This window comes from Bos taurus, chromosome 10 (genome assembly GCF_002263795.3).
Source record: "Bos taurus isolate L1 Dominette 01449 registration number 42190680 breed Hereford chromosome 10, ARS-UCD2.0, whole genome shotgun sequence".
Lineage (NCBI taxonomy): Eukaryota > Metazoa > Chordata > Mammalia > Artiodactyla > Bovidae > Bos > Bos taurus.
The window spans coordinates 6625056-6652862 of NC_037337.1; the positions used below are offsets into that span (position 1 = coordinate 6625056).

The 27807-nt window shown below is 38.5% G+C and overlaps 1 protein-coding gene across 3 annotated transcripts in view; it reads right to left on the reverse strand.

Annotated features, from left to right (window-relative positions):
- ANKRD31 (ankyrin repeat domain 31) overlaps positions 1-27807 on the reverse strand; it is a 136162-nt gene that overhangs the window by 84027 nt on the left and 24328 nt on the right. For all 3 annotated transcript variants that reach the window (XR_001501099.3, XM_059890754.1, XM_002690414.6), the window contains exons 8-11: positions 27675-27718; positions 23093-23713; positions 20249-20517; positions 17662-17762 (exon numbers count right to left, since the gene is read on the reverse strand). Coding sequence is in view for 2 of the 3 variants with exons in the window: in XM_059890754.1 (XP_059746737.1) it covers positions 17662-17762; positions 20249-20517; positions 23093-23713; positions 27675-27718 (1035 nt within the window). In the remaining variant the exon portion in view is untranslated. The remainder of the gene's footprint in view (positions 1-17661; positions 17763-20248; positions 20518-23092; positions 23714-27674; positions 27719-27807) is intronic.

Consider the following 27807-nt stretch of genomic DNA (forward strand, 5'->3'; position numbering starts at 1 on the left):
AACTGGAGCATTTAGAGACACCTTTAGTGGGTCATATCTTAGGGGCAGAGCTAAACTAGTCCTAGAGTAAGGCCTACACTAGACCTACCTAACCAGAATTTTCTAAATGTATTGAAAGGACCAAGCTGAACTTGTTGGCCAAAACAAAAATAAACACTCTTAAAATACAGAGAATAACACTTAATAATATTCTGCTGCATACAGATTTTCAATTGTTCTCAATGTAAAGGCCTGTGCCTTTGTCAAAACTCAGGGTTTGCTTCTGAACTCCCTTCTCTTCCACTCATCTACTAATATTTCCCTATATTGATGACAGTACCATGCTGTTTTGATCACCACAGCCATAAAATAATAATAATTCTTGAAATAAGGTAGTGTTAGCTCTCAAAACTTTGTTATCAGAGTTGTCTATTTAGATCCTTTGCATTCCATATGAATTTTAGAACCAGCTTTAGAATTTCTACCAAAAAAAAAAAATCCTACAGGGATTTTGATTAAGATTGTGTAGATTCCATAAATATATCTCAGCAGAAAGAAATCTTAATCATATCGAGTCTTCTGACTCAATGAACAAGATATGTTTCCATTTCTCTCCATCAAATTTTGTTCTCTATGTGTAACATCTTCTAGGTTTCAGCGTACCTGTCTTTTACATCATTTGTTAAATTTTATCTGTATTTCACATTTTTTTGAAATTTCAGCATAAATTTCACTTCCTAATTGTTTGGCTTTCAAATTTAACTAATTGTTTGTTGCTAGAATACAGAAGTGTAATTAATATTAGTATATTGATCTTTTATGTTGCAACTTTGCTAAACTCATAGTTGCTTTTATTGTAGTTTCCATCAGATTTTCGACAGACGATCATGTGACTTGTGACTAAAGACGGTTTTCTTTCAATGATCAAAAGAAGTAGTGAGAACAGACTTTCCTATCTTATTTCTGATCTTGGGGGGAAAGCACTGTCTTTCACCATTAAGTATGAGAGCTGTGTATCTTCTTGTAGATGCCCTTTATCAGGTTGATCCAGTTCCCCACTATTATAAATTTGCTAGGTTTTTAATCAGTAATGTATATTCAGCTCAGTTCAGTCACTCAGTCGTGTCCAACTCTTTGCAAACCCATGAAGCACAGCACTCCAGGCCTCTCTGTCCATCACCAACTCCCGGAGTTCACTCAGACTCACGTCCATCGAGTCAGTGATGCCATCCAGCCATCTCATCCTCTGTCGTCCCCTTCTCCTCCTGCCCCCAGTCCCTCCCAGCATCAGAGTCTTTTCCAATGAGTCAACTCTTTGCATGAGGTGGCCAAAGTACTGGAGTTTCAGCTTTAGCATCATTCCTTCCAAAGAAACCCCAGGGCTGATCTCCTTTAGAATGGACTGGTTGGATCTCCTTGCAGTCCAAGGGAGTCTCAAGAGTCTTCTCCAACACCACAGTTCAAAAGCATCAATTCTTCGGTGCTCAGCCTTCTTATCAGGTGTTACCAAAATCTTTCTCTGCATCATCTACTGAGGTGATCATACGGTTCTTCTCTTTTAGCTTATTAATGTAACAAATTACAGTGTTTCAATTTCAAATGTAAAGTCAACCCAACATTCCTGTGATAAATCTCACTTGGTTACAATGCACATATGCACATATGTTGCATATGATTTGCTAAAATTGTTTAGATTTTTGCATCTCTGCTTATGAAGGATACTGAACTGCAGTTTTATGTTCTTATAATGTCTTTGATTTTTGTATCAGTTTAATGGTGACCTCATAAGATGAGCTGGAAACAGTTCCTCATTGTCAGGTTTTTGGAAGAGTTTGTGAAGAACTCTGTCCTGGCTTCCCTGGTGGCTCAGAGGGTAAAGCATCTGCCTGCAATGCAGGAGACCCGGGTTTGAACCCTGGGTCGGGAAGACCCCCTGGAGAAGAAAATGGCAACCTACTCCAGTATTCTTGCCTAGAGAATCCCATGGATGGAGGAGCCTGGTAGGCTACAGTCTATGGGGTCGCAAAGAGTCAGACACGACTGAACAATTTTACTTCACTCACTTTGTGAAGAACTGGCATTATTTCTTCCTTAGCTGTTTAGCAGAATTCACTATTAAAGGTATAATGGACTGAAGTATATTCTCACAAAATTCATGTGTTGAAGCCCTAATATAATAGGTTTGCATCCTTATAAAAAAGGAAGAAACACTAAAGCTCTCTGCACACACAAAAAAGTCACTGCAGGAAGGCACTGTCTGAAAGCCAGGAAGAGAGGTCTCAGCAGAAACAGAATTTTGTAGCACCTTGCTGCTGCTAAGTCACTTCAGTCGTGTCCAACTCTGTGCGACCCCATAGACGGCCTCCTACGAGGCTCATCTGTCCCTGGGATTCTCCAGGCAAGAACACTGGAGTGGGTTGCCATTTCCTTCTCCAGTGCATGAAAGTGAAAAGTGAAGTCGCTCAGTCATGTCCGACTCTTAGCAACCTCATGGACTGCAGCCTACCAGGCTTCTCCGTCCATGGGATTTTCCAGGCAAGAGTACCTTAATTGTGGACTATCATGGCATCTGGTCCCATCACTTCATGGGAAATAGATGGGGAAACAGTGGAAACAGTGTCAGACTTTATTTTTCTGGGCTCGAAAATGACTGCAGATGGTGACTGCAGCCATGAAATTAAAAGACGCTTACTCCTTGGAAGAAAAGTTATGACCAACCTAGACAGCATATTGAAAAGCAGAGACATTACTTTGCCTACAAAGGTTCGTCTAGTCAAGGCTATGCTTTTTCCCAGTGGTCATGTATGGATGTGAGAGTTGGACTGTGAAGAAAGCTGAGCGCTGAAGAATTGATGCTTTTGAACTGTGGTGTTGGAGAAGACTCTGGAGAGTCCCTTGGACTGCAGGGAGATCCAACCAGTCCATTCTGAAGGAGATCAGCCCTGGGATTTCTTTGGAGGGAATGATGCTAAAGCTGAAACTCCAGTACTTTGGCCACCTCATGCGAAGAGCTGACTCATTGGAAAAGACTCGGATGCTGGGAGGGACTGGGGGCAGGAGAAGAAGGGGACAACAGAGGATGAGATGGCTGGATGGCATCACTGACTCGATTGATGCGAGTCTGAGTGAACTCGGGGAGTTGGTGATGGACAGGGAGGCCTGGTGTGCTGCAATTCACGGGTCGCAGAGTCAGACACGACTGAGCGACTGATCTGAACTGTGGACTTTCAGCCTCTAGAACTATGAGAAAGTAAGTTTCTGTTGTTTAGGCCACCCAGTTTGTAGTACTCAGTTATGTTAGCCTCAGTCAACTAATACAGGAAGCATCTTGGCCTAGAAGTTTTTTTGGTTTGTTGTTGTTTGTTGATTTGCTTTTTGGTGGGGAAGTTTTGAAATAAAGATGCAATTTACTTAGTAGATTTGTTATTACTCAGGTTGCCCATTGCTTTATAATACTTATGTCTGTCAAGGAATTTGTCCATTTCATCTAATGCACTGGCAAAAAGTTGTTCATAATATTCCCTTATTATCCTTTTGCATATCTGTAGACTACGTCATGATGCCGCCTCTCTTACTTCTGACGTTGGTAATCTGTGCCTCTCTTTTTTTTTCTGGTCAGTTTGAGAAAGGTTTATCAGTTTTACTGATCTCCAAGATTACTTTTATTGACTTTCCTTATTATTTTTCTGTTTTCAACTTCATTGATTTTTGCTTTACCATTGTTTTCTCCTTTACCATTTCCTCTGTTTACTCTGGATTTCATTCACTTTTTTTTCTAGTTCCTTAAGTTAGAAGCTGATATCACTGATTTGAGAGGGTTCTTTATTTCTAACATAGGCATTTAGTACTACAACTCCCCCATCACTCTTTTCATGACATCTTCATGAAATTAGCTGACTATTGTTGACTATTAGTATTAGTTGACTAAGGCTAACATAACTGAGTACTACAAACTGGGTGACTTAAACAACAGAAATTTATTTTCTCATAGTTCTAGAGGCTGAAAGTCCACAATTAAGGTGCTACATAATTCTGTTTCTGCTGAGACCTCTCTTTCTGGCTTTCAGACAGTGACTTCCTTCAGTGACTTTTTTGTGTGTGCTATGTTGTATTTTCACTCTATTTTAGCTAAGCATAATCTCAAATTTCCTTTAAATTTCTTTGACCCATGGGTTATTTTAAAGTGTGTTACTTACTTTCCAAATATCTCAAGATTTTATAGAGATCTATTACTGATCTTCTGTTAATTCTATTTGGAATCATAAAAAACACTCTATGATATTAATCCTTTTATGTTTATTGATACTTCTTTTATGGTTCAGCATATAAACTATCTTGATAAATATTCTGAGTCCTTGAAAAGAATATGTTATCTTCTGACCTTGAGTGGAAAGTTACACAGATGTTAAACAGACCGAGCTGTCTGACAGCGTTGTTTTGAATCCCTTCTATCCTTACTGTCCACTTCAGTCACTATAATGAGTTAACGATCACTGAAGACTGGCATTAAAATAACTGACTATAATTGTGGATTTGTCTATTTCTTCTTGTACTTTTATCAGTTTTCACTTCATGTATTTTGAAACTCTGTTATTAACAGAGTAATTGTTTATTTCAGATAGATACCCAGGAGTGGACCTGCTGGATGATATTGTAGCTCCCACTTTTTGAGGAATCTTCACACTGTTTTCCATAGTGACTGTACCAATTTACACTTCCCACCAACAGCGCACAGTGTTTCCTTTTCTCAACATCCTCCCTAACACTCGTCATTTACTGTCTTTTTGATAACAGCCATTTTAACAGGGGTGAGATGGTATCTCATTGTGGTTTTGACTTGCACTTCCCTGATGATTTGTGACGTGGAGCACCTTTTCATGTGTCTGTGGCCATCTATTTGTCTTCTTTGGAATAACGTCTATTCAGATCCTCTGTGAAAACACTAACTAGAAAAGATATATGCACCCTTACGTTCATTGCAGCATTTTTAGAGATATAGAAGCAACCTAACTGTCCACTAATAGATGAATGGATAAAGATGTGACATATGTATACGATGGAATATTACTACTTTTTGCGACCCCATGGATTACAACATACCAGGCTTCCCTGTCCTTCTCTATCTTCCACAGTTTGCTCAAACTCATGTCCATTGAGTCAATAATGCCATCCAACCATCTCATCCTCTGTCGCCTCCTTCTCCTCCTGCCCTCAATCTTTCCCAGGCTCAGGGTCTTTTCCAATGAGACGGTTCTTCACATCAGGTGGCCGAAGTATTGGAGCTTCAGTTTCAGCATCAGTCCCTCTGATGAATATTCAGGGTTGATTTCTTTTAGGACTGACTGGTTTGATCTCCTTGCTGTCCAAGAGATTCTCAAGAGTCTTCTCCAACACCACAGTTCAAAAGTATCAATTCTTCAGCACTCAGCCTTCTTTATGATCCAACTCTCATATGCATGTATGACTACTGGAAAAACCATAGCTTTGACCATACGGACCTTTGTCGACAAAGTCATGTCTCTGTTTTTTATGATCACATGGATCACAGTCTTGTGTGCCTCAATGAAACTATGAGCTATGTCATGTAGGGCCATCCAAGATAGAAAGGTCATGCGGGAGAGTTCTGACAAAACATGGTCCATTGGAGAAGGGAATGACAAACCACGTCAGCATTCTTGCCTTGAGAACCCCATGAACAATATGGAAAGGCAAAAATGGAGTATTACGCAGCCATAAAAAGAGTGAAATCTTCCCATATGCAACAACATGGGTGGACATAAAGGGTATTAAGTGAAATAAGTCAGACAGAGAAAGACAAACACTGTACAATTTCCCTTACATATGGAATCTAAAAAACAAAACAAATGAACAAACGTAACAAAACAGAAACAGAGTCACAGGTTCAGAAAACCAACAGGTGGTTGCCAGAGTGGAGGGAGTGAGGGGATGAGAGAAACAGGTAAGGGATCCTAAGAGGTACAAAACTCCAGTTGCAAAATAAATGAGGCCCAGGTATAAGTGTACAGTGTGAGAATACAGTAATATGTAATATCTTTGTATGGTAAAAGATGGTATCTAGACTTATCATAAAGATCAACTTAAAATGTACAGAAACACTGAATCACTATAAAGCCAATGCAAAGTTGAGGTCATTACACTTCAAAAATAAACAAGCAAATAAACAAACTCATTGGAAAAGAGACCACATTTGTCGTTATTGGGAGTAAGGGGAAGGGGTTGGGGGGATTGTATCAAGGCAGTCAAAAGGTACAAACTCCCTGTTATAAATAAGTACTAGGGATATAATGTACAATATGATAAATATAATTAACACTGCTGTATATTATGTGTGAAAGTGGTTAAGAGTAAATCCTAAGACTTCTCAACACAAGGAAAAAAATTTTTTTCTATTTCTTTAATTTTGTATCTATATAAGATGATGGATGCCCACTAAACTTACTGGGTAATCATTTCATGATATATAATGTCAAATCATTAGGTTGTACACCTTTAATTTATACCAAGCTGTATGTCAATTATATCTCAACAAAACTGGAAGAAAAAAGAGAGAAAACTTATTTAGATTTATTATGTACTCTTGGGGAAGAGATCTCCCTGTAGCTCAAATGGTAAAGACTCTACCTGTGATGCAAGAGATCAGGGTTCGATCCCTGGGTCGGGAAGATCCCCTGGAAAAGGGAATGGCAACCCACTCCAGTATTCTTGCCTGGAGAATCCCATGGACAGAGGAACCAGGTGGGTTACAGTCCGTGGGGTCACAAAGAGTTGGACACAACTGAGTGACTCACACACACACACACACACACACACTTGGGGAAGTAACCCCTGCATCATTATGGAATAACTTTATCCCTGCTAAGATTCTTTGTTATAAAATTTACTCTGTCTGGTGCTAATGATGTATTATATAATGTATTATAGTTCATAATATATGCTGTTCTATATAACAGTATATAGTGACTTCAGCCATCTTCTAATTTGTGTGGTAAGATAAACAACGGTCCTCCAAAGATGTTCATATCTTTTTTTTGAGAGTTGCAATATTTTATTTTATATAAACATGTATCTATTCTTTTTCAAATTCTTTTCCCATTTAGGTTGGTATATTATGTTTAGCAAAGTTCCCTGTATACAGTAGGTCCTTGTTGGTTATCCATTTTAAATATAGTAGTGTGTACAGTTCCATCCCAAACTCCCTATCCCTCCCTTATCACTCTTTCCCCTGGTAACCTTAAGTGTGTTCTCTAAGTCTGTGAGTCTGTCTCTGTTTTGTAAATGAGTTCATTTCTATCACTTCTTTTTTAGATTCCATATATGGGATATCATACAATATTTCTCTTTCCCTGACTTACTTCACTCAGGATGACAATTTCTAGGTCTATCCATGTTGCTGCTGCTGCTGCTGCTAAGTCACTTCAGTCGTGTCCAACTCTGTGCGACCCCATAGACAGCAGCCCACCAGGCTCCCCCGTCCCTGGGACTCTCCAGGCAAGAAAACTGGAGTGGGTTGCCATTTCCTTCTCCAATGCATGAAAGCGAAAAGTGAAAGGGAAGTCACTCAGTCGTGTCCAACTCTTTGCGACCCCATGGACTGTAGCCTACCAGGCTCTTCCGTCCATGGGATTTCCCAGGCGAGTACTGGAGTGGGGTGCCATTGCCTTCTCCACTGCAAATGGCATTATTTCATTTGTTTTAATGGTTAAGTAATATTCCATTGTATATATGTACCACATCGTCCTATCCTTTCCTTTGTTGATGAGTATTAAATTGTTTCCATGTCTTAGCTATTGTAAACAATGCTGCAATGAACACTGGGGTGCATGAATCCTTTCAGACCATGTTTTTCTCCCAATATGTGTCCAGGAGTAGGATTGCAGGATCATATGGTAGCTCTATTTTTAGTTTTGAAAGCAACCTCCATACTCTTCTCCATTGTTCAGTTCAGTTTGGTCACTCAGTCGTGTCCAGCTCTTTGCAACCTCATGGACTGCAGAACGCCAGGCTTCCCTGTCCATCACCAACTCCTGGAGGTTGCTCAAACTCATGTCCATTGAGTCAGTGATGCCATCCAACCATCTCATCCTCTGTCATCCCCTTCTCCTCCCGCCTTCAATCTTTGGCAACATCAGGGTCTTTTCCAGTGAGTCAGTTCTTCGCATCAGGTGGCCAAAGTATTGGAGTTTCAGCTTCAGCCTTCCAATGAATACTCAGGACTGATTTCCTTTAGGATGAACTGGTTGGATCTCCTTGCAGTCCAAGGGACTCTCAAGAGTCTTCTCCAACACCACAGTTCAAAAGCATCAATTCTTCGGTGCTCAGCTTTCTTTATAGTCCAACTCTTACATCCATACATAACCACTGGAAAAACCATCGGCAAAGTAATGTCTCTGCTTTTTAATATGCTGTCTAGGTTAGTCATAGCTTTTCTTCCAAGGAGTGAGCATCTTTTAATTCCATGGCTGCAGTGATTTTGGAGACCCCCAAAATAAAGTCTGTCACTGTTTCAACTGTTTCCCTATCTATTTGCCATGAAGTGATGGGACTGGATGCCATGATCTTAGTTTTCTGAATGTTGTATTTTAAGTCAACTTTTTCACTCTTCTCGTTCACTTTCATCAAGAGGCACTTTAGTTCTTCTTCGCTTTCTGCCATAGTGGCTATACCAATTTGCATTCCCACCAATGGTGTTGGAGGGTTCCCTTCTCTCCACACTCCCTCTAGCATTTATTGTTTGTAGATTTTTTGAAGATAGCCATTTTGACTGGTGTGAAATGATATCTCACTGTAGTTTTGATTTGCATTTCTCTTAGTAATTAGTGATGCTGAACATTTTTTCATGTGCCTCTTGGCCATCTGTATGCCTTCTTTTGAGAAATGTCTATTTATCTCTTCAGCCCATTTTTTGATTGGTTTGTTTTGATATTATGCCACATGAGCTATTTGTAGATTCTGAAGACTAATCCCTTGTTGGTCACATCATTTGCAAATATTTCCTTCCGATCTGTTGTTTTGTTTACAGCTTCCTTCATATCTTAATCCTCCAAACCCTGAGAATGTTCTCTTATAGACAGGAAAAGAGACTTTGCAGATGTGATTAAGGATCTAGAGAAGAGAATCTTACCATGGATTATCTGGGTATCTATACAATCACAAGAATTCTTTAAAGATGAAAGGGTTGGTGGGAATGTAAATTGGTGTGGCCACTTTGCAAACGAGCATGGAGGTTTCTCAAAAAAATAAAAATAGAACTACCACATGACCCAGTAACTCCTATCCTGGGTATACATATGAAAAAAACAACAATATTAATTTAAAAAGATACATGTACCCCAATGGTCATAGTAGCATTATTTATAATTGCCAAGATATGGGAGCCACCCAAGTGTCCATCAACAAATGAATGGATAAAGGACATGTGGTATGCATATACAATGGAATATTACTCAGCCATTGTTGTTTAGTTGCTCAGTTGTATGAGACTCTTCACAACCCCATGGAGTGCAGCCCACCAGGCTTCTCTGTCCATGGGATTTCCCAGGCAAGAATACTGAAATAGGTTACCACTTCCTTCTCCAGGAGATCTTCTGGACCCAGGGATCAAACCCACTTCTCCTACATTGCAGGTGGATTCTTTACCACTGAGCCACCAGGAACTCAGCCATTAAAAGGAACTAAATTTTACCATTTGCAGGAATATGGATGGATTTGGAGGCCATTATGCTAAGTGAAATAAGTCAGAAAGATAAATACTACATGGTATCCTTCATATATGAAATCTATAAAATACAACAAACTAATGACTATAACAAAAAGACTCACAGATACAGAGAACAAACTAGTTATCAGTGGGGTGGGGAGGGGCAATATAGGAGTGGGGGAGTGGGAAGTACAAACTATTGGGTGTGTGACAGGTTACAAGGATATGCTGTACAATATGGGGGAGATAGCCAGTATTTTGTAATAACTGCAAGTGGAGTACAACCTTTAAATTTTGTATTAAAAATAAACACAGAGGAAAGGAAAAAGATTAAAAGAGGGGAAGGCAAAGTGACAAGAGAACCACAGATTGGACAGATGTAGCCAGCAGCAACAGCAGCAGCAGCCAGCAGCAAAGGAATGCCATAGCCTCCAGCAGCTGGAAGGGAAAGGAACACATTTTTCCCTGAGCATAGAGAAGGAACCAGCCCTGCTGAGACCTTGGTTTTAACTCCCAGCACTCATTTGGACTTCTGACTTCAGGATTGTAAGAGAATGTATTTGTGTTAAGTCACTAACTTTGTTGTAAATTATTATCACCATAGGAAACTAATACAACTGATGCTAGCAAAGTATATGTTCCCTCTATTCTTTTCATTTTAACCTGTTTATGCATTTATATTTCAAATATGTTTCTGAAAGTAAGCATATAGTTTCAGTTCAGTTCAGTTCAGTCGCTCAGTCGTGTCCAACTCTTTGCAACCCCATGAATCGCAGCACACCAGGCCTCCCTGTCCATCACCAACTCCCGGAGTTCACTCAGACTCACGTCCATTGAGTCACTGATGCCATCCAGCCATCTCATCCTCTGTCGTCCCCTTCTCCTCTTGCCCCCAATCCCTCCCAGCATCAGAGTCTTTTCCAATGAGTCAACTCTTCACGTGAGGTGGCCAAAGTACTGGAGTTTCAGCCTTAGCATCATTCCTTCCAAAGAAATCCCAGGGCTGATCCCCTTCAGAATGGACTGGGTGGATCTCCTTGTAGTCCAAGGGACTCTCCAGAGTCTTCTCCAACACCACAGTTCAAAAGCATCAATTCTTCAGAACTCAGCTTTCTTCACAGTTCAACTCTCACATCCATACATGACCACAGGAAAAACCATAGCCTTGACTAGACGGACCTTTGTTGGCAAAGGAATGTCTCTGCTTTTCAATATGCTATCTAGGTTGCTCATAACTTTCCTTCCAAGGAGTAAGTGTCTTTTAATTTCATGGCTGTAGTCACCATCTGCAGTGATTTTGGAGCCCCCCAAAATAAACTCTGACACCGTTTCCACTGTTTCCCCGTCTATTTCCCATGAAGTGATGGGACCGGATGCCATGATCTTCGTTTTCTGAATGTTGAGCTTTAAGCCAACTTTTTCACTCTCCCCTTTCATTTTCATCAAGAGGCTTTTGAGTTCCTCTTCACTTTCTGCCATAAGGGTGGTGTCATCTGCATATCTGAGATGATTGATATTTCTCCCGGCAATCTTGATTTCAGCTTGTGCTTCTTCCAGCCCAGCATTTCTCAAGATGTACTCTGCATAGAAGTTAAATAAGCAGGGTGACAATAGAGAGCCTTGACGTACTCCTTTTCCTATTTGGAACTAGTCTGTTGTTCCATGTCCAGTTCTAACTGTTGCTTCCTGATCTGCATACAAATTTCTCAAGAGGCAGGTCAGGTGGTCTGGTATTCCCATCTCTTTCAGAATTTTCCACAGTTTATTGTGATCCACACAGTCAAAGGCTTTGGTATAGTCAATAAAGCACAAATAGATGTTTTTCTGGAACTCTCTTGCTTTTTTGATGATCCAGCAAAAACTCTGCTTTTTAACTGAGAGTGTCGTAATCATTTATATTCAGTGTGATTGTTAACATATGGTTGGGTTTGAGCGTATCATCTTATTACTTTTTTTCAATTTTTCTCATGTATTCTTTATTTTCTTTTCCCTCTTCTACCTCCTTTTGGATTAAAAATGAATATTTTTGTTAATCCATTATAACATCTGTGCTGACTTCTTGTGATTATTTATTTGTTAAAATGTTTTTTTCAGAGTTTATAGTGTATCTTCAATTTCTCATGAGTGAGTGAGTAAGTGAAAGTCACTTAGTCATGTCCGACTCTCTGCGACCCCATGGACTGTAACCCACCAGGCTCTCCTCTGTCCATGGGATTCTCCAGGCAAGAATACTGGAGTGGATTGCCATTCCCTTCTTCATCAACTTATCACAGTCTACCTCCAAATGATATCTCCTTACATAAATTTTACAGTGGTATACTTCCATTTCTCCCCTAAAAGTCTTTTTATGTTATTATTGCCAGGCATTTTACTTTTATGTACATTTAAAATCTCATAATCAATTGTTATTTTTGTTTAAATAGTCAACCATTCTTTAAAATTGATTAATAAGAAAAAATTTGTATTTTTATCCATCAGTTTAGTCACTCAGTCATGTCCAACTCTTTGCAACCCCACGGACTGCAGCACATCAGGCTTCCCTGTTCATCATCAACTCCTGGAGCTTGCTCAAACTCATGTCCATTGAGTCAGTGATGCCATGCAACCATCTCACCCTCTGTCGTCCCCTTCTCCTCCCGCCTTCAATCTTTCCCAGCATCACGGTCTTTTCCAATGAGTCAGTTCTTCACATCAGGTGGCCAAACTACTGGAGTTTCAGCTTCAACATCAGTCCTTCCAATGAATACTCAGGACTGATTTCCTTTAGGATGAACTGGTTGGATCTCCTTGCAGTCCAAGGGACTCTCAAGAGTCTTCACAAACAGCATAGTTCAAAAGCATCAATTCTTTGGCACTCAGCTTTCTTTATAGCCCAACTCTCATATCAATACATGCCTACTGGAAAAAAAAAAATTGCCTTGACTAGACAGACCTTTGTCGGCAAAGTAATATCTCTGCTTTTTTTTAACATGCTGTCTAGGTTGGTCACAGCTTTTCTTCCAAGGAGCAAGCGTCTTTTAATTTCATGGCTGCAGTCACCATCTGCAGTGATTTTGGAGCCCAAAAAAAGAAAGTCTGTCACTGTTTCCATTGTTTCCCCATATTTGCCATGAAGTGATGGGGCCAGACACCATCATCTTATTTTTCTGAACGTTGAATTTTAACCCGGCCTTTTCACTCTCCTGTTTCACTTTCATCAAGAGGCTCTTTAGTACCTCTTTGCTTTCTGCCATAAGGGTGGTGTCATCTGGATATCTGAGGTTATTGATATTTCTCCTGGCGATCTTGATTCCAGCTTGAGCTTCTTCCAGCCCAGCATTTCTCATGATGTACTCTGCAAAGAAGTTAAATAAGCAGGGTGACAATATACAGCTTTGATGTACTCCTTTCCCAATTTTGAAAGAGTTTGTTGTTCCAGTTCTAACTACTGCCTCTTGACCTGCACACAGGTTTCTCAGGAGACAGGTAAGGTGGTCTGGTATTCCCATCTGTTTTAAGAATTTTCCACAGTTTGATGGAATAATTTTTATACATATAGTTAACAAGTCCAATGATCTTCAAGGTGTAAATGCACATTTCCATTGAGTGTCATCTTTCTACTGCCTGAAGAATGTCCTTTAAAATTTCCTATAATACGGGTCTGCTGATGATGAGTCCTTTCAGCTTTTGTGTGTCTAAAACTATTTCACCTTCATTTCTGAAAGATATTATGTTGGGTATGGAATTCTAGGTTCTAGTTATAGAATTCTAGGTATAGAATTTTTTTTAGTACTTTAAAACTGCTGCTTGCTTTGTTTCCAACAAGAAATTTGAATCACTCTTATTACATGAAAAAAAATAGCTTTTTTTCCTTATCCACATATTTATACTCTTCTGATTTCATAAATGACTGAATATTATTTAATTGGTTATATTGTAATTTGTTAACCATTCAATTTAGGTTGTTTCTAAGTCATTTTATTACAGTAAACAATGCCGTGATGAACATCCTTATGAAATATATCTACATATTTGAGTAAACATAGCCATAGAATAAATCCCTGTAAGTAGAATTGCTGATTCAAAAGAATTGTGATTTAAAATTCTGATAAATATAAGTAAACCACCCTGTAAAAAGACTGAACATAAACCATTATCAAAAACATATTTTGTTACATTCCTGTCTCTGAGAATTCTCAAATGTTTACTGGCATTCTCTTAGGTGAAAATTACACCTCTTAATTTGCATTTCGTTAAATGTAAATGAGATGTTAATCTTTTCAAGTATTTATGTATTTTTTCCTGTGAATTCCTTGTTCATATCCCTTACCTATGTTCTTTATAGTTAACTGTTTTGTAAGACGTTTTTGCATACAATAATAATTAACTCCTTGTCATTGTTATTAATATTTCTTCTGTGTTTGATGACTGATTTTCTTTAGGATATTTTTCCATACAATTTTTTTAAAATGAATGTGGTCAATTTTATCATTCTTTTCCCTCTTGGCTTCTGGGTTTGAGTTGTTCTACACAAAGGTTTTTCCAAGGTTGCAAAAGATTCACTTGTCTTTTCTTCTAGGGCATTTGTTTTAAACATTTTGGCCAAACAGGAATTAAGTTTGGTATAAGGAATGATACAGGGATGATCCAGTTTTGTGTTTTTCACTACTTATTGCTTAGTTCTCTCTGCCACCAATTTTAGATGCCGTGTCTATCACATACCTGACCCCATGTTCCCATTGTATCTGGCTTCTACATCTAAACACTTTATTCTGCTTCACTGATTTATCTGTTGATTCTTGTGTCAGTATCAAATCATTTTAATTTTTATTGCTTTTCTAATTGCTTTCATATTATGTAGAGCTGGTTTGTTCCTCTCTATTCTCCCTTGGCTTTTTTTTTTTCAGAATTTTCTTGGCTAGTTTTTATATTTACTTTTCCAATTGAAATTTTATATTATTCTCAAGCTAGCCTCCAGACCTATAAAGCAAAAAAAAAAAAAAGAAAGAAAACAATTAACAAATATACGAAATCTGTTTCTGACTGCACTGCCATGCATTTACAGAATAATTTAGGGAGAAGTTTCTTACAATACTGGATCTTTATTGTCAAGAATACGGTTCTCCTTTCCATTTATTCATCTTTTTTATATTCTTCTGCATAATTTTTACACTCTCTTTATGCAGGCACGGCACAATGGCAACCCACTCCAGTACTCTTGCCTGGAAAATCCCCTGGACAGAGGAGCCTGGTGGGTTGCAGTCCATGGGGCGCTGAGGGTCGGACATGACTGAGCAACTTCACTTTCACTTTCCACTTTCATACACTGGAGAAGGAAATGGCAACCTGTTGGGGGCCGGCGTGAGGCACTCCGCCCATGACAAAGGTCATGAGGAAGGAGGCTCGACATACACAAAGGCGGGATCGAGCCTCAGGAGTCCCCCTGGAAATCCTCAAGCATCTACCCCCATAACCACAGCTTGCCTACTTTACTACTTTATGCTCTCACCTACACCTCTGACTTTATGGGGGGCTGTCTCCCACCACCTCTTTCGGAAAAGGAGTTAACCTAGAGCTCCAGTTAATAAAAACTCCTGGGCGTGACAAGAGTGTTTTAACCTACAAACTCCTCTGAAGGTTCTCTGGCCTGCCTGATAGGCTCGTCCGGCCACATGTGATTGCTCACAGCCTCCCAACCATGAGAGGCATGAGATGCTTTAAACCTTTTAAAAACAGGTTCCTTAGAAAAGTTAGAAAACCATTAGTATAAGTATAGTGGGCTGATTAGAAATTGTATTGGTGAAGGGTTTTTCATTTGTCGAGCCAATGTTTGTTGCTAAGTCTCCACATCCCCTGCCCTTACACACGTTAATGAATATATAGAAGAAATAAGTATTAACCTTTGATATAAATCACATTAGACCTTAGGCTAAGTAAATTCTTTCCCTAACTAAAACCCACTACACCCTCACCCTATAGGAATGTAACTTTATTTGGGTGGCGTCTGTTTTAAGAATAATCACCCCTGGAGAAAAAAGTGTTCTGGTTGACTGACCACTGTCACAAGGAGAGGGTCATAAATTGTCAGCAGGCCCCCCTGGCCAGAAGATGATGTAACACCCCCTAAGACCTCTTGTATACATTTGTATGAAGCACCTGACTTTAATACAAGTCAGGACTGCTGTCCCCACGTGACTTTTGTATAACATCTCAGTGTATAAAAACAGACTCTGGAAAATAAAGAATGGGGATCAGTTCCTCGAAATACTGGTCTCCCCATGTCGCTCTCTCTCTCACTCTGGCTGAGTCTCCATCTGGAGCACGGAACCCGCCATGCTTACTAATTATGCCTGGGCTTCTAAGATCCGACTGGGGAGGCTTCAGTGTCTCCTCTCCTTCAGGAGAACGGAAGGATGCCTGCGGCCTACGTAAGTGGTGCAAGCTTCTTGTCTTGAAGTTTTATTGGTCTCCCGCGTAAACCAAGCTACTCAGCCTCTTTTCTCCACTGAATTTTCCTACTGAGCTATCCTCATTCTCTTATTCTTTATATCTTTGATGAATACTTAAATAGTCACCGAAGCCGTCTCCCCTTCGAATACCCTGGATCAGCTGGGGCTGGACCCCGGCAGCAACCCACTCCAGTGTTCTTGCCTGGAGAATCCCAGGGACGGGGGAGCCTGGTAGGCGGCCATCTATGCGGTCGCACAGAGTCGGACACGACTGAAGCGACTTAGCAGCAGCAGCATATAAGTAGGTATTTTCTCGCTTTTGTAACTATTGTAAATGGGATCTTCTTTATATTTTGAAAATGTGTAATATATATATGTGGAGAAGGCAATGGCACTCCACTCCAGTACTCTTGCCTGGAAAATCCCACGGACGGAGGAGCCTGGTAGGCTGCAGTCCATGGGGTCACTAAGAGTCGGACACGACTGAGCAACTTCACTTTGACTTTTCACTTTCATGCATTGGAGAAGGAAATGGGTACCCACTCCAGTATTCTTGCCTGGAGAGTCCCAGGGATGGAGGAGCCTGGTGGCCTGCCTTCTATGGGGGTGCACAGAGTCGGACACGACTGAAGTGACTTAGCAGCAATATATATATGAAAGATATTTATTTGTCATCTTTTGTTTTATTACATTTTTTAAAGCATTTTAGCTGGAAATAATTTCAGATTTATAAAACAGTTGTAAAAATAAAACAAAGGATCCACCCATTGTTAACATTTTGCCACCACTTAAATCATTCTCTCTCTCTCTTTATATATACATGCACACAGACATATATACACACAGAAATAATAATTTGTATATACCATGCTCCTTTACTCAGTAATACTTAAGGATATATTCTCTAAAAACAAGGATACTACCTTACATAGTGATCAAATTAAGAAAATTCAACACTGATAAAATATTAATCTTTAATCTACTATCCATATCTCAATTCTACCAACTGTCTCACTATTTTTTGTAACCAGTCTTTCTGTTGCTGCTGCTAAGTCGCTTTCTAGGTTCTTATTATTTCTGACAGTTTTAAGTTCATTCTTTCAGGTTTTACATATAGGAACAAAGAAATAACATCTACAAACATAATACGTTTGCCTTCTTTCCTCTATTTATTCTTCTGGGTTTAATTTCCCAAAGCCTATGTTGGCTAGTTACACCACAAAAGGTCAGACATCTGAATCCAAAAAGGATTCTGAAATTACTGTCTTAAAAGTACCAGTTTAGAAAATACATGACCCTGTGAGGTAGAAGTTAAGGATACTGACTGAGCCACCAGGGAAGCTTATAAGGTAGAAGTTAAGGATCAAGTCCTAGTTACACTGCTGATGAGCTGCACAGTGCTGGGGAAAATCCTTTCTGAACTTCCTCATCAGTAAAATGAGAAAGTTGAGACATAATAATCTCTAAATCCTTTTTAGTACCAGAATTCTGTTTCTGTAAGTTACTTATTAAAGAAATAAAGAAAACAGGCCTCACCTCCAAGTTTTCTGTTTTTCTTGATCTGTTCTCCATTCTTGAGCCTGGATGAAGGAACAGTCTTCCCTTTACCTTCAATCTTTAAAGCAGGGTTCTGCATTCTTGAAAATCAAACGTGTTTTTAAAATTACTATCATGTTCTCCACAAATATTCACAGAGAATCATACCAAGCTTTTGACTAATATTTTTTAAAACTCAAAGGCATTTTACTAGGCTGTTGTCATGCATGATGGCAGTTTTAAACATGAAGATTGCTCCTGAGTAAGCTGCAGATAATTCAGTGACATATATGCCTGTTATTATGGTTTCTAGGCTTATTTTTTTGTCATCTATGGTATCTCTCCTTTAGGGAAAGTCAGTCACAAGCGTGAGTATTTTGAGTCTCTTGTCCTTCACTCCCCACCTAGGCATGCCACTATCTACTCTATTTCCAACTTCTAGGGAAAAAGAGGCAGGCTCTCTGCAAGAAAGAAAGGACTTGCCATGTAGTATGGCACTGATCAAAAACTGTAAAAAACTGAGATAAGAACAGACATATAGATCAATGAAACAGAATAAAGAACTCCAAAATAAACCTACTCATATATGGTCAATTAATCTACGACAAAGGAGCCAAGAATATACCATGGGGAAAGGATAGTCTCTTCAATAAATGGTGTTACGAAAACTGGACAGTCATATGTAAAAGAAAAAGACTGGACAACAATCTTAAACCACATACAAAAATCAACTCAAAATGGAGTAAGGACTTAAACACAAGACATGAAACCATAAAACTCCTAGGAAGAAATGTAAGTAAGCACCTTGACATCAGTCATGGAAATGATTTTTTGGATTTCACACCAAAAGCAAAAATAAACAAGTGAAACTACATCAAAGTTTCTGTATAGACAATGAAACTATCAACAAAATGAAAAAAAAAAACCTACCAAAGGGAGAAATATTTGCAAATCATATATCTGAAAAGGAGTTAATATCCAAAACATATAAAGAACTCATACAACTCAACAACAAAACAGAAAATAAATCCAATTAAAAAATGTGAGAGGAGCTAAAGAGACATTTCCAAAGAAAGCATCCAAATGGCCCACCATCCAAATGGTACATGAAAAGGTGCTGAGCATCACTAGTCATCAGGGAAATGTAGATTAAAACCACAATAAGATATCACCCCATACCAGTCAGAATGGTCATTATCAAACAGTCTACAAATAATAAATGCTGGAGAGGGTGCAGAGAAAAGGGAGCCTTCATGCACTATTGCTGGGAATGTAAATTAATGCAACCACCATAGAAAACAGTATGGCGATTCCTCAAAAAATTAAAAATAGGACTACCATATGATCCAGCAATTCCACTCCTGGGTATCTATTCAAAGGAAACAAAATCACTATCTCAAAATAATATCTGCAGTCCCATTTTCACTACAGCTTTATTTTTAACAGTCTAGACATGGAAGTAACCTAAGTATCCATTGATGGATGAATGGATAAAGAAAATGTCACACACACACACACACAATGGAAAAGTATTTAACCATAGAAAAGAAGAAAATCCTGCCATCTGTGACAACACAAATGGGCCTTGAGAGCATTACGCTAAAAGAAGTAAGCCAGACAGAGAAAGACAAACAATGTATGACCTCACTTATATGTGAAATCTAAAAAGACAAACAAACTAATAGATACAGAGAATAGACTGGTTCTGTAGGTTAGAGACAGGGTGGGTTAAGTGAAATGACTAAAGGTGGTCAAAAGGTAATAATGTATAGCATGGTGGCTATAGTGAATAATACCATATTACATGTTTGAAAAGTTGCTCAGAGAGCAAACCTTAAAAGTTCTCAACCCCCCCAAAAAAAGAATTTGTAACTATGTGTGGTGATGGATTTTAAACAAAGAAAGAAAATTAGCATTAAGCTAAAATACAATTTCCCATTACTTTATCTTAAAAAAAGAAAGTAAAGGTGTTTTCTGGGGTTTTTTTTAATTGAAAAATAAATGTAACAACACTGAAAAATAAAGTTCTTTACTTAAACATAACTGTGAAAAAGCAGAGACATTACTTTGCCAACAAAGGTCCGTCTAGTCAAAACTAGCTATGGTTTTACCAGTAGTCATGTATGGATGTGAGAGTTGGACTAAAAGAAAGCTGAGCACCTAAGAATTGATGCTTTTAAACTGTGGTGTTGGAGAGGACTCTTGAGAGTCTCTTGAACTGCAAGGACATCCAACCAGTCCATCCTAAAGGAGATCAGTCCTGGGTGTTCATTGGAAGGACTGATGTTGAAGCTGAAACTCCAATTCTTTGGCCACCTGATACGAAGAACTGACTCAGTGGAAAAGACCCTGATGCTGGGAAAGACTGAAGGCAAGAGAAGAAGGGGACGACAGAGGATGAGATGGTTGGACGGCATCACCGACTCAATAGACATGAATTTGAGTAAACTCCGGGAGTTGGTGATGGACAGGGAGGCCTGGCATGCTGCAGTCCGTGGGGTCACAAAGAGTCAGACATGACTGAGCGACTGAACTGAACTGAACTGTAAACTTACTCTAATGTCCCAAGCATAAGTCTATAGCATACCTGAAATTCTCAGTTGAAGAGCTATTATTTGTTTGATCCTCACGGCCAAGTATTTTGGGTAAAATTTTCTCTGGCATCTTATACATGTCATCTGTGGGCTTTACCTCTCTGACTACTTTTAGTCTGGACGATCTTCTTAACACATGTGGAGGGTCCTGGTCAGAGTTATTTTCCAGATATGAGTTTCTCTTATTATTTATTGGATCACAAGAGGTGACATTTTGATGAACCAACATTTGCAATTCAAATGGATTTGGGTCTTCTAGACTCTGTAATAAGATGTAAATACATATACAAATGATTACAACAATTCAAAAAAATAAAATTAGAGGAAATTAAGTTTTATCTTGTCCTTTGATTACACAAAAATGCCTCATAAGATGAAAACATAAAAATCCATGACATATGTGAACAGAATGAAAATTTCATATTAATATAATAAATGACAATATGGATTTAAAAGCTTAATACAAAAATATACTACTTGTATTACATAAGTAATATTCATCCTTAAAACTCAAAGGTAGGGAATTCCCTGGCAGTCCAGCAGTTAAAACTGCCTTCCAGTTCAGGGGGTGTGTATTTGATCCCTGGTCAGGGAGCTAAGATTTCACATGTCTTAAGGTCAAAAAAAACAAAACATAAAACAGAAACAATATTGTAGCAAATTCAATAAAGACTTTTAAAAAATGATCCACATCAAAAAAATAAAAATCTCCAAAAAAAAAAAAAAGCTCAAGGTCAAACCTAAGGTCACTCTGGGTGCTTTCATTTTATAGGAAATGAGTAGTACAAAATGATGACTGGCACATAAATACAGAAATATCATGCCAGGCCAGATCAATGTTCTATTCAGTCTAGAATTTTGCTATTTGACAGCAACAGTAAGTGGTATTTGTGGGACAAGATAGTATTAGTATATAACTTCCATTACACTGATTTAAAAGGTTAGCCAGTATATCATGAATGGCTCAAATATCCCCTTAATAATCCATTATGGATTTAACTTTCACGAGGATACATGTTTTTACACATATCATATAAACCTTTCTTGAGCTTATTTATATATTCAGCATCTGAAGCTTCACAAGGTAACAAATTTCATATTTTCATTACAGCTAAGTAAAAGAGTATTTAATTTGATCTGTTCTAAATCAATCTCCTTTCTACTTTTATGTAGACTTTTTTTTAAGCCTGCCTAAGTCAAAGCTTACTCTGTCAATACCAGTCATAATTTCCTACACTTTACTAATACCACCTCTTTTTAGATGAGAATATTGGAATGTTTAATTTAATCCTCATGTCCTATCCCCATGATTAGTTTCTCTTTTTCTGGATTTTTAAAAATATCATTAAAAAATGTCTATATTGAAATTTTTTTATCAGAATTGCATGCAGTATTATTCTAGGTATGTATGTTATGTGAATAACATGAGCTTAGTATCATGTTCGGAGAAGGCAATGGCACCCCACTCCAGTACTTTTGCCTAGAAAATCCCACGGACAGAGGAGCCTGGTAGGCTGCAGTCCATGGGGTCGCTAGAGTCGGACAAGACTGAGCAACTTCACTTTCACTTTTCACTTTCATGCATTGGAGGAGGAAATGGCAACCCACTCCAGTGTTCTTGCCTGGAGAATCCCAGGGACGGGGGAGCCTGGTGGGCTGCCGTCTATGGGGTCGCACAGAGTCAGACACGACTGAAGCAACTTAGCAGTAGCAGTAGCAGTATCATGTTATTTAAACCTTTCAAGAAATGTTCAAAAGAGCATTTTGGTAAGAGCCAGAGGAAAAAAGAAAAAAATCCAAATGACCTAGTGAATTGGTTAAATAAATTATATGTATTATTTTATACACACAATATATATATGCCCACACAGTGGAATAGCACTCAACAAATAATAAGACTTAAGTAGTGCTACCTGGAGAAGGAAATGGCAACCCACTCCAGTATTCTTGCTTGGAAAACCCCCCTTGGACAGAGGAGCCTGGCGGGCTACAGTCCATGGGGTCACAAAGAGTCAGACACGACTTAGTGACTAAACAACAACGACAAGTAGTGCTACATTCATGGACGTAGAAAGATAACCAAGATGTATCATTAAAATTTAAAAATAAGTTACAAAGCATTATGTATAATATAATCCCATTTACTTACAGAGACTGTACATAGCAAAAATGGAGACATACAGTAAATGGTTAACAATTATCTCTGGTAAGTGGAATTGTCAGATACTTCCTCTTACTGTAATGTTTGATTATTTTTATATATAATGAGGATGTATTACTATTGTAACCAAGAAAAAGTTGCCAACATGAAAAGTTGGTAAGTTGGTTAAGTGATAGGTACTGGAGGGTCTCCCAGCACAAAAGTCCAGGAACTCTAAACCAAACTGTGTCACCGGACAGTATCCTCAGCCACGAAAAGCAAAGCCGTACTGAAGCCAGGCAGACCAACTATATTTCCCTCTCCTGGAAGAGCAACTGCATTTATGTCCAAGTAGAAATTAACATGGGGTATCTTACCTCTACTTTGCACTCAGGTAGACACAGTGATTTTCTGAGCTAACAGGGAAAAAGTCTGAGAAAGAATTTTTTCTTTCAACTATATAAGCAATGTGATAAAGATATATCTTCTCAGGTTTTCAGAGGATAAACTTGACTATTTTAACTTTCAATTCCTTGAAAACTCTATCCTGGGAACTTTTCAAAAGATCACTATATGCTTCAAAGTCAAAAAGTTGCTGTTTAGGTAGGTTTGAATTTAAAATAAAGTGTATGGGCAATGAAGACTCGTTAAAGGTCACTATAAAAGGTAAAATTGTCGGTTTATACTTAACACTTACTTGCTGCACTGGAAGATGCTTGTCCTGAAGCTCAGCTAACTTGGAATCTTGTTCAAATGGTGGAGTAGAACAAAGAGTCTCAAAATCCACCTCTGTTATCTGTGTACAGTCTTCATCAGTCTGAGACATACCGGGCTCCACTCCTGAACATTCATTTCCAGCACCGAGACTGATGCCTCCCTCTTTCCTGTGACAGATGGGTTCCACCTTGGCATCTGACAATGTGTTTAAGGCTGTTGATACCTCCACTGGCAATGCATCATCCTTTGGGTCTTCTAGAAAATCTCTGTGACATGTCAAAGGTATTGATATGGAGCTCGAAGAGTTGCTCAATGGGTTCGCCAGCTCTCTAGGTTCAAAATCATTCATTTTTCTAAACAGTCTTTCCTCCTGGCTGATTTCTGGTGATGTGAGTACCCTTTCTAAGGCAGATACAAAAGTTTCAAGAGAGCTTTCTTCATCTTTGTTTTCTTCCGAAGTCATGGTTAATGCACCTTCCTCACTAGGCTCCTTCTCTGGCTCTAATAATGACTTCTCCTTTACAGCAAATGTATCAGATTCTTTAATAGAAGTATTTGAGAGAAGGCTTATTTCAGGAGAGTCTCTGTTTCTACTAAGTTCCTATATATTCCAAATAGAAGTTACATTATTAGTACATATACCAAAAAGTGTTTAAAATGAAAATGTTATAGTTTTCTAGTTCACCATGTTGCTAAATTCCACTAAAAAGCTTTATCAACTTTCCTCCTTTCCATAAATATAAATATTCTTTATTACTTCCTCCAAATAGGAAAAGGAGTACATCAAGGCTGTATATTATCACCCTGTTTATTTAACTTATATGCAGAGAACATCATGAGAAACGCTGGGCTGGAAGAAGCACAAGCTGGAATCAAGATTGCCGAGAGAAATATCAATAACCTCAAATATGCAGATGACACCACCCTTATGGCAGAAAGTGAAGAGGAACTCAAAAGCCTCTTGATGAAAGTGAAAGAGGAGAGTGAAAAAGTTGGCTTAAAGCTCAACATTCAGAAAACGAAGATCATGGCATCCGGTCCCATCACTTCATGGGAAATAGATGGGGAAACAGTGGAAACAGTATCAGACTTTATTTTTTTGTGCTCCAAAATCAATACAGATGGTCACTGCAGCCATGAAATTAAAGCTTACTCCTTAGAAGGAAAGTTATGACCAACCTAGATAGTATATTGAAAAGCAGAGATATTACTTTGCCAACAAAGGTCCGTCTAGACAAGGCTACGGTTTTTCCAGTGGTCATGTATGGATGTGAGAATTGGACTGTGAAGAAAGCTGAGTTCTGAAGAATTGATGGTTTTGAACTGTGGTGTTGGAGAAGACTCTTGAGAGTCCCTTGGACTACAAGGAGATCCAACCAGTCCATTCTAAAGGAGATCAGTCCTGGGTGTTCATTAGAAGGACTGATGCTGAAGCTGAAACTCCAATACTTTGGCCATCCCATGCGAAGAGTTGACTCACTGGAAAAGACCCTGATGCTGGGGGGATTTGGGGGCAGGAGGAGAAGGGGACGACAGAGGATGAGATGGTTGGATGGCATCACTGACTCGATGAACTTGAGTTTGCGTGAACTCCAGGAGTTGGTGATGGACAGGGAAGCCTGGCATGCTGCCATTCGTGGGGTTGCAGACTCGGACACAACTGAGCGACTGAACTGAACTAAACTGAACTGATACCAAATTACTAATGACAGTGAACCCATGGTTAAACATTTAATAGTGAATCAAAGGTAAAACTGGCTGGACCATAATTACAGATGACAAATTATCTATTCATTTAAGTTTAAATTATCCGGGCTAAGGAAAGAGGCAGAGATAACATAACATGGATAGTTAAACTAACAGATAACCTAAAAACTTCACTGCACTTAATGGTTGGAAAATTCTCCCTTGCTAAAAATCCCTATTGAATTTTATTAAAACCATTAACCAGGAACAAAATTGGTGTAGTTTCACCTTCTTTTTGTTCCCCACCTCTGTATGAATATGTAAATGTGAAGTAAAAAGGCCAAAGGACAGGAGGTCAGTGGGGATAAAAGGAGAAATGAAAACACAGATCTATGTAAATATTATCAGCTCTGCTATAAATCAATGGTTCTGACCTGTGGTTATTTTAAACAAAAAGCACAAAACTACAAAACTATTTTTTTTGTTCTTTTTTTTTTTAATTTTATTTTTAAACTTTACAATATTGTATTAGTTTTGCCAAATATTGAAATGAATCCGCCACAGGTATACCTGTGTTCCCCATCCTGAAACCTCTTCCCTCCTCCCTCCCCATACCCTCCCTCTGGGTCGTCCCAGTGCACCAGCCCCAAGCTCTCAAAATATTTCCAGTGATCAAATATTATTAGACTTCTTCTTTTGAAAGTGCTTTTAAAATCATTTATAAGCCATTCAAGAAAATCAGTTTCAATAGCTTAAAGGCACTAAGCTATTTTTCAACATTTCAGATTGTTAATTTGCATAACCTTAAATAACAGAATGGGTTTCAGTGACTTTTGCCTGTTTCTAAAAATCAAGTCCACCTTCACTGACACACCACTGCACTGTAATTTGTAAGCCCTCTAATATTCTGATTTGAATAAGAGAAGTGAAGAACATTTTATTCTCCCTCTCCTCCTTTTCCACCTGCTACCATTTATATTCTCTGTACATAGCATGCAGAGCTTAAGAAGATATATTTACTTGTTAGCAACACAACCTATAAGTTGCTCCAAAAGATAAAAGAAATTTAGAAGGAACTGAAGAACTGGACCCTACCCATTCTTTAAACATGGTCAAGCTTTCCTTCCTATCTGAAATCCTTATATCTACTAAACTCAAGGTCCTCAATCAAATAAAACTTACATATATATTGAATTGAACTCTGCCCTAAAGGAACTTAACTCCTAAATTAAAACTGAAAGCATTAACTAACACATGACATTAAATAAACTGTAGACAACATCAAAAACACTGCACTAACTCAAATTAATAGCGTAAACCATAGCCCTAGTGTTACAAGAATAAGTTTTCTGGAGCAGAAAAAGAGGAGGCAGTAAAGAGTTTTCAACATAGCCTAAAATTGGTTAAATAGGTTTCTTTACCTCAGGACTTTTCAGAACGTGTGTTATCAATCTCTGAGGAGACTCTGGCATACAGTGCTCTCTAAACTTCTTTGCTCAAAAAATCCTTTCTCTCAAATATATTAATGTCATAGGAGGCAAGTGATAGGTAAATACTGACATAGTAAATAATGAATGCTAGATAGAGAGGGAGCAGTTACTTTGGTCAAGATCACTAAAGTTATCTGAAACAGATCCAACGAGATGGTACTTAAGCCAGAAATTAATGATTTGTGAAGGAATAAAAGAGAAAAACACACATTTCTTAAGCACCAACTAGTACCAAACACCATGAGCTATCATTGCTCACAGCCCTCATTGTAAGTCTATGACATATCATTTTCCATATATCACACATGTAAATGACATACTTCCCTTAGAATGCAACCTATATAGTTCCAAATGTTATGCTTTCTCTTGCTTTCTGGCTCCTGACTTGAACAAAGGCATAGAGGTGGGAATGCTAAGGTATATCTGAGATGAAGTAAGGTACAGCTATGACAGGGTTGGCCTTGGGAGGTCCTTGACTGTTGGAGTCTGTTATGCACGGAGCCAGTCTTATCGTCCTCTGATTTCCCATAGCACCAAGCAGAAAGCAAAGCGAAAACAAGCACTCAGGACATGTTTATCAAGTAGCAACTGGAAGATGAGAAAGCACTATCCAATAGGAAATATCAAAAGAAAGAGGGTAATAGATGTAAGAAAAGTGTCCTCATGCTTTCTGTCTGTCTTTGGCAGCCCAGATTGAATGGGGGAAGACAGGGGGAAAAAGTATTTCCAATTCACAAAAAACCTTGTGAACAGTAAAAGCCTGCGTTATTCCAAAGAAGGATTTATAAGAGTTTATAAGGAAAGTATTGGAAAATTATTCCCCTTTTAAAAAAAAACACTGAAATGGGTTTATAGACACATTGTTTTCCAGGTAATAAACAAGGCAACAGAACGCATTTTTGCTATATTACCTCAGCAATTAATCTGATATTATATTCTCCTCCTCTAGATAATGAATAAGACTGACAGAAAAGAAGCACAGATCAATAAAATTCTATTTCATTGGAGACCAGAATAAATACTGCAATGGGTTTCCACTACAGATGTAAGAAAAGTGTCCTCATGCTTTCTGTCTGAGGCAGCCCAGATTGAATGGGGGAATGTAGGGGATAAAAACTTTTGCAATTCACAAAAAACCTTGTGAACGGTAAAAGACTGCTTTATTCCAAAGAAAGATTTATATGAGTTTTCATGAAAAATATTGGAAAATGATTCCCCTTAAAAAACAACAACAACACTGAAATGGGTTGTTACACAATTCTATTGAAATGGTCTAGTCACATTTCTGCTTAGGGGAAAACTTAAATGGGCTTGATACTTACTAATATAATTTTAAAAAATCTAAACCCAAGATCTGAATAGCTAATTTCCATTATACAGACAAACCTTTTCTGGGTGTGTTAACACTTCAGGATTTTCAGCCTCAGGTCCTAGAAGATAAAATTATATGTTTTCATTCCAGTTTTATTAAAACAATAAAACATATTGTCTTACTCAGCATTTCTTAATCACATAACTT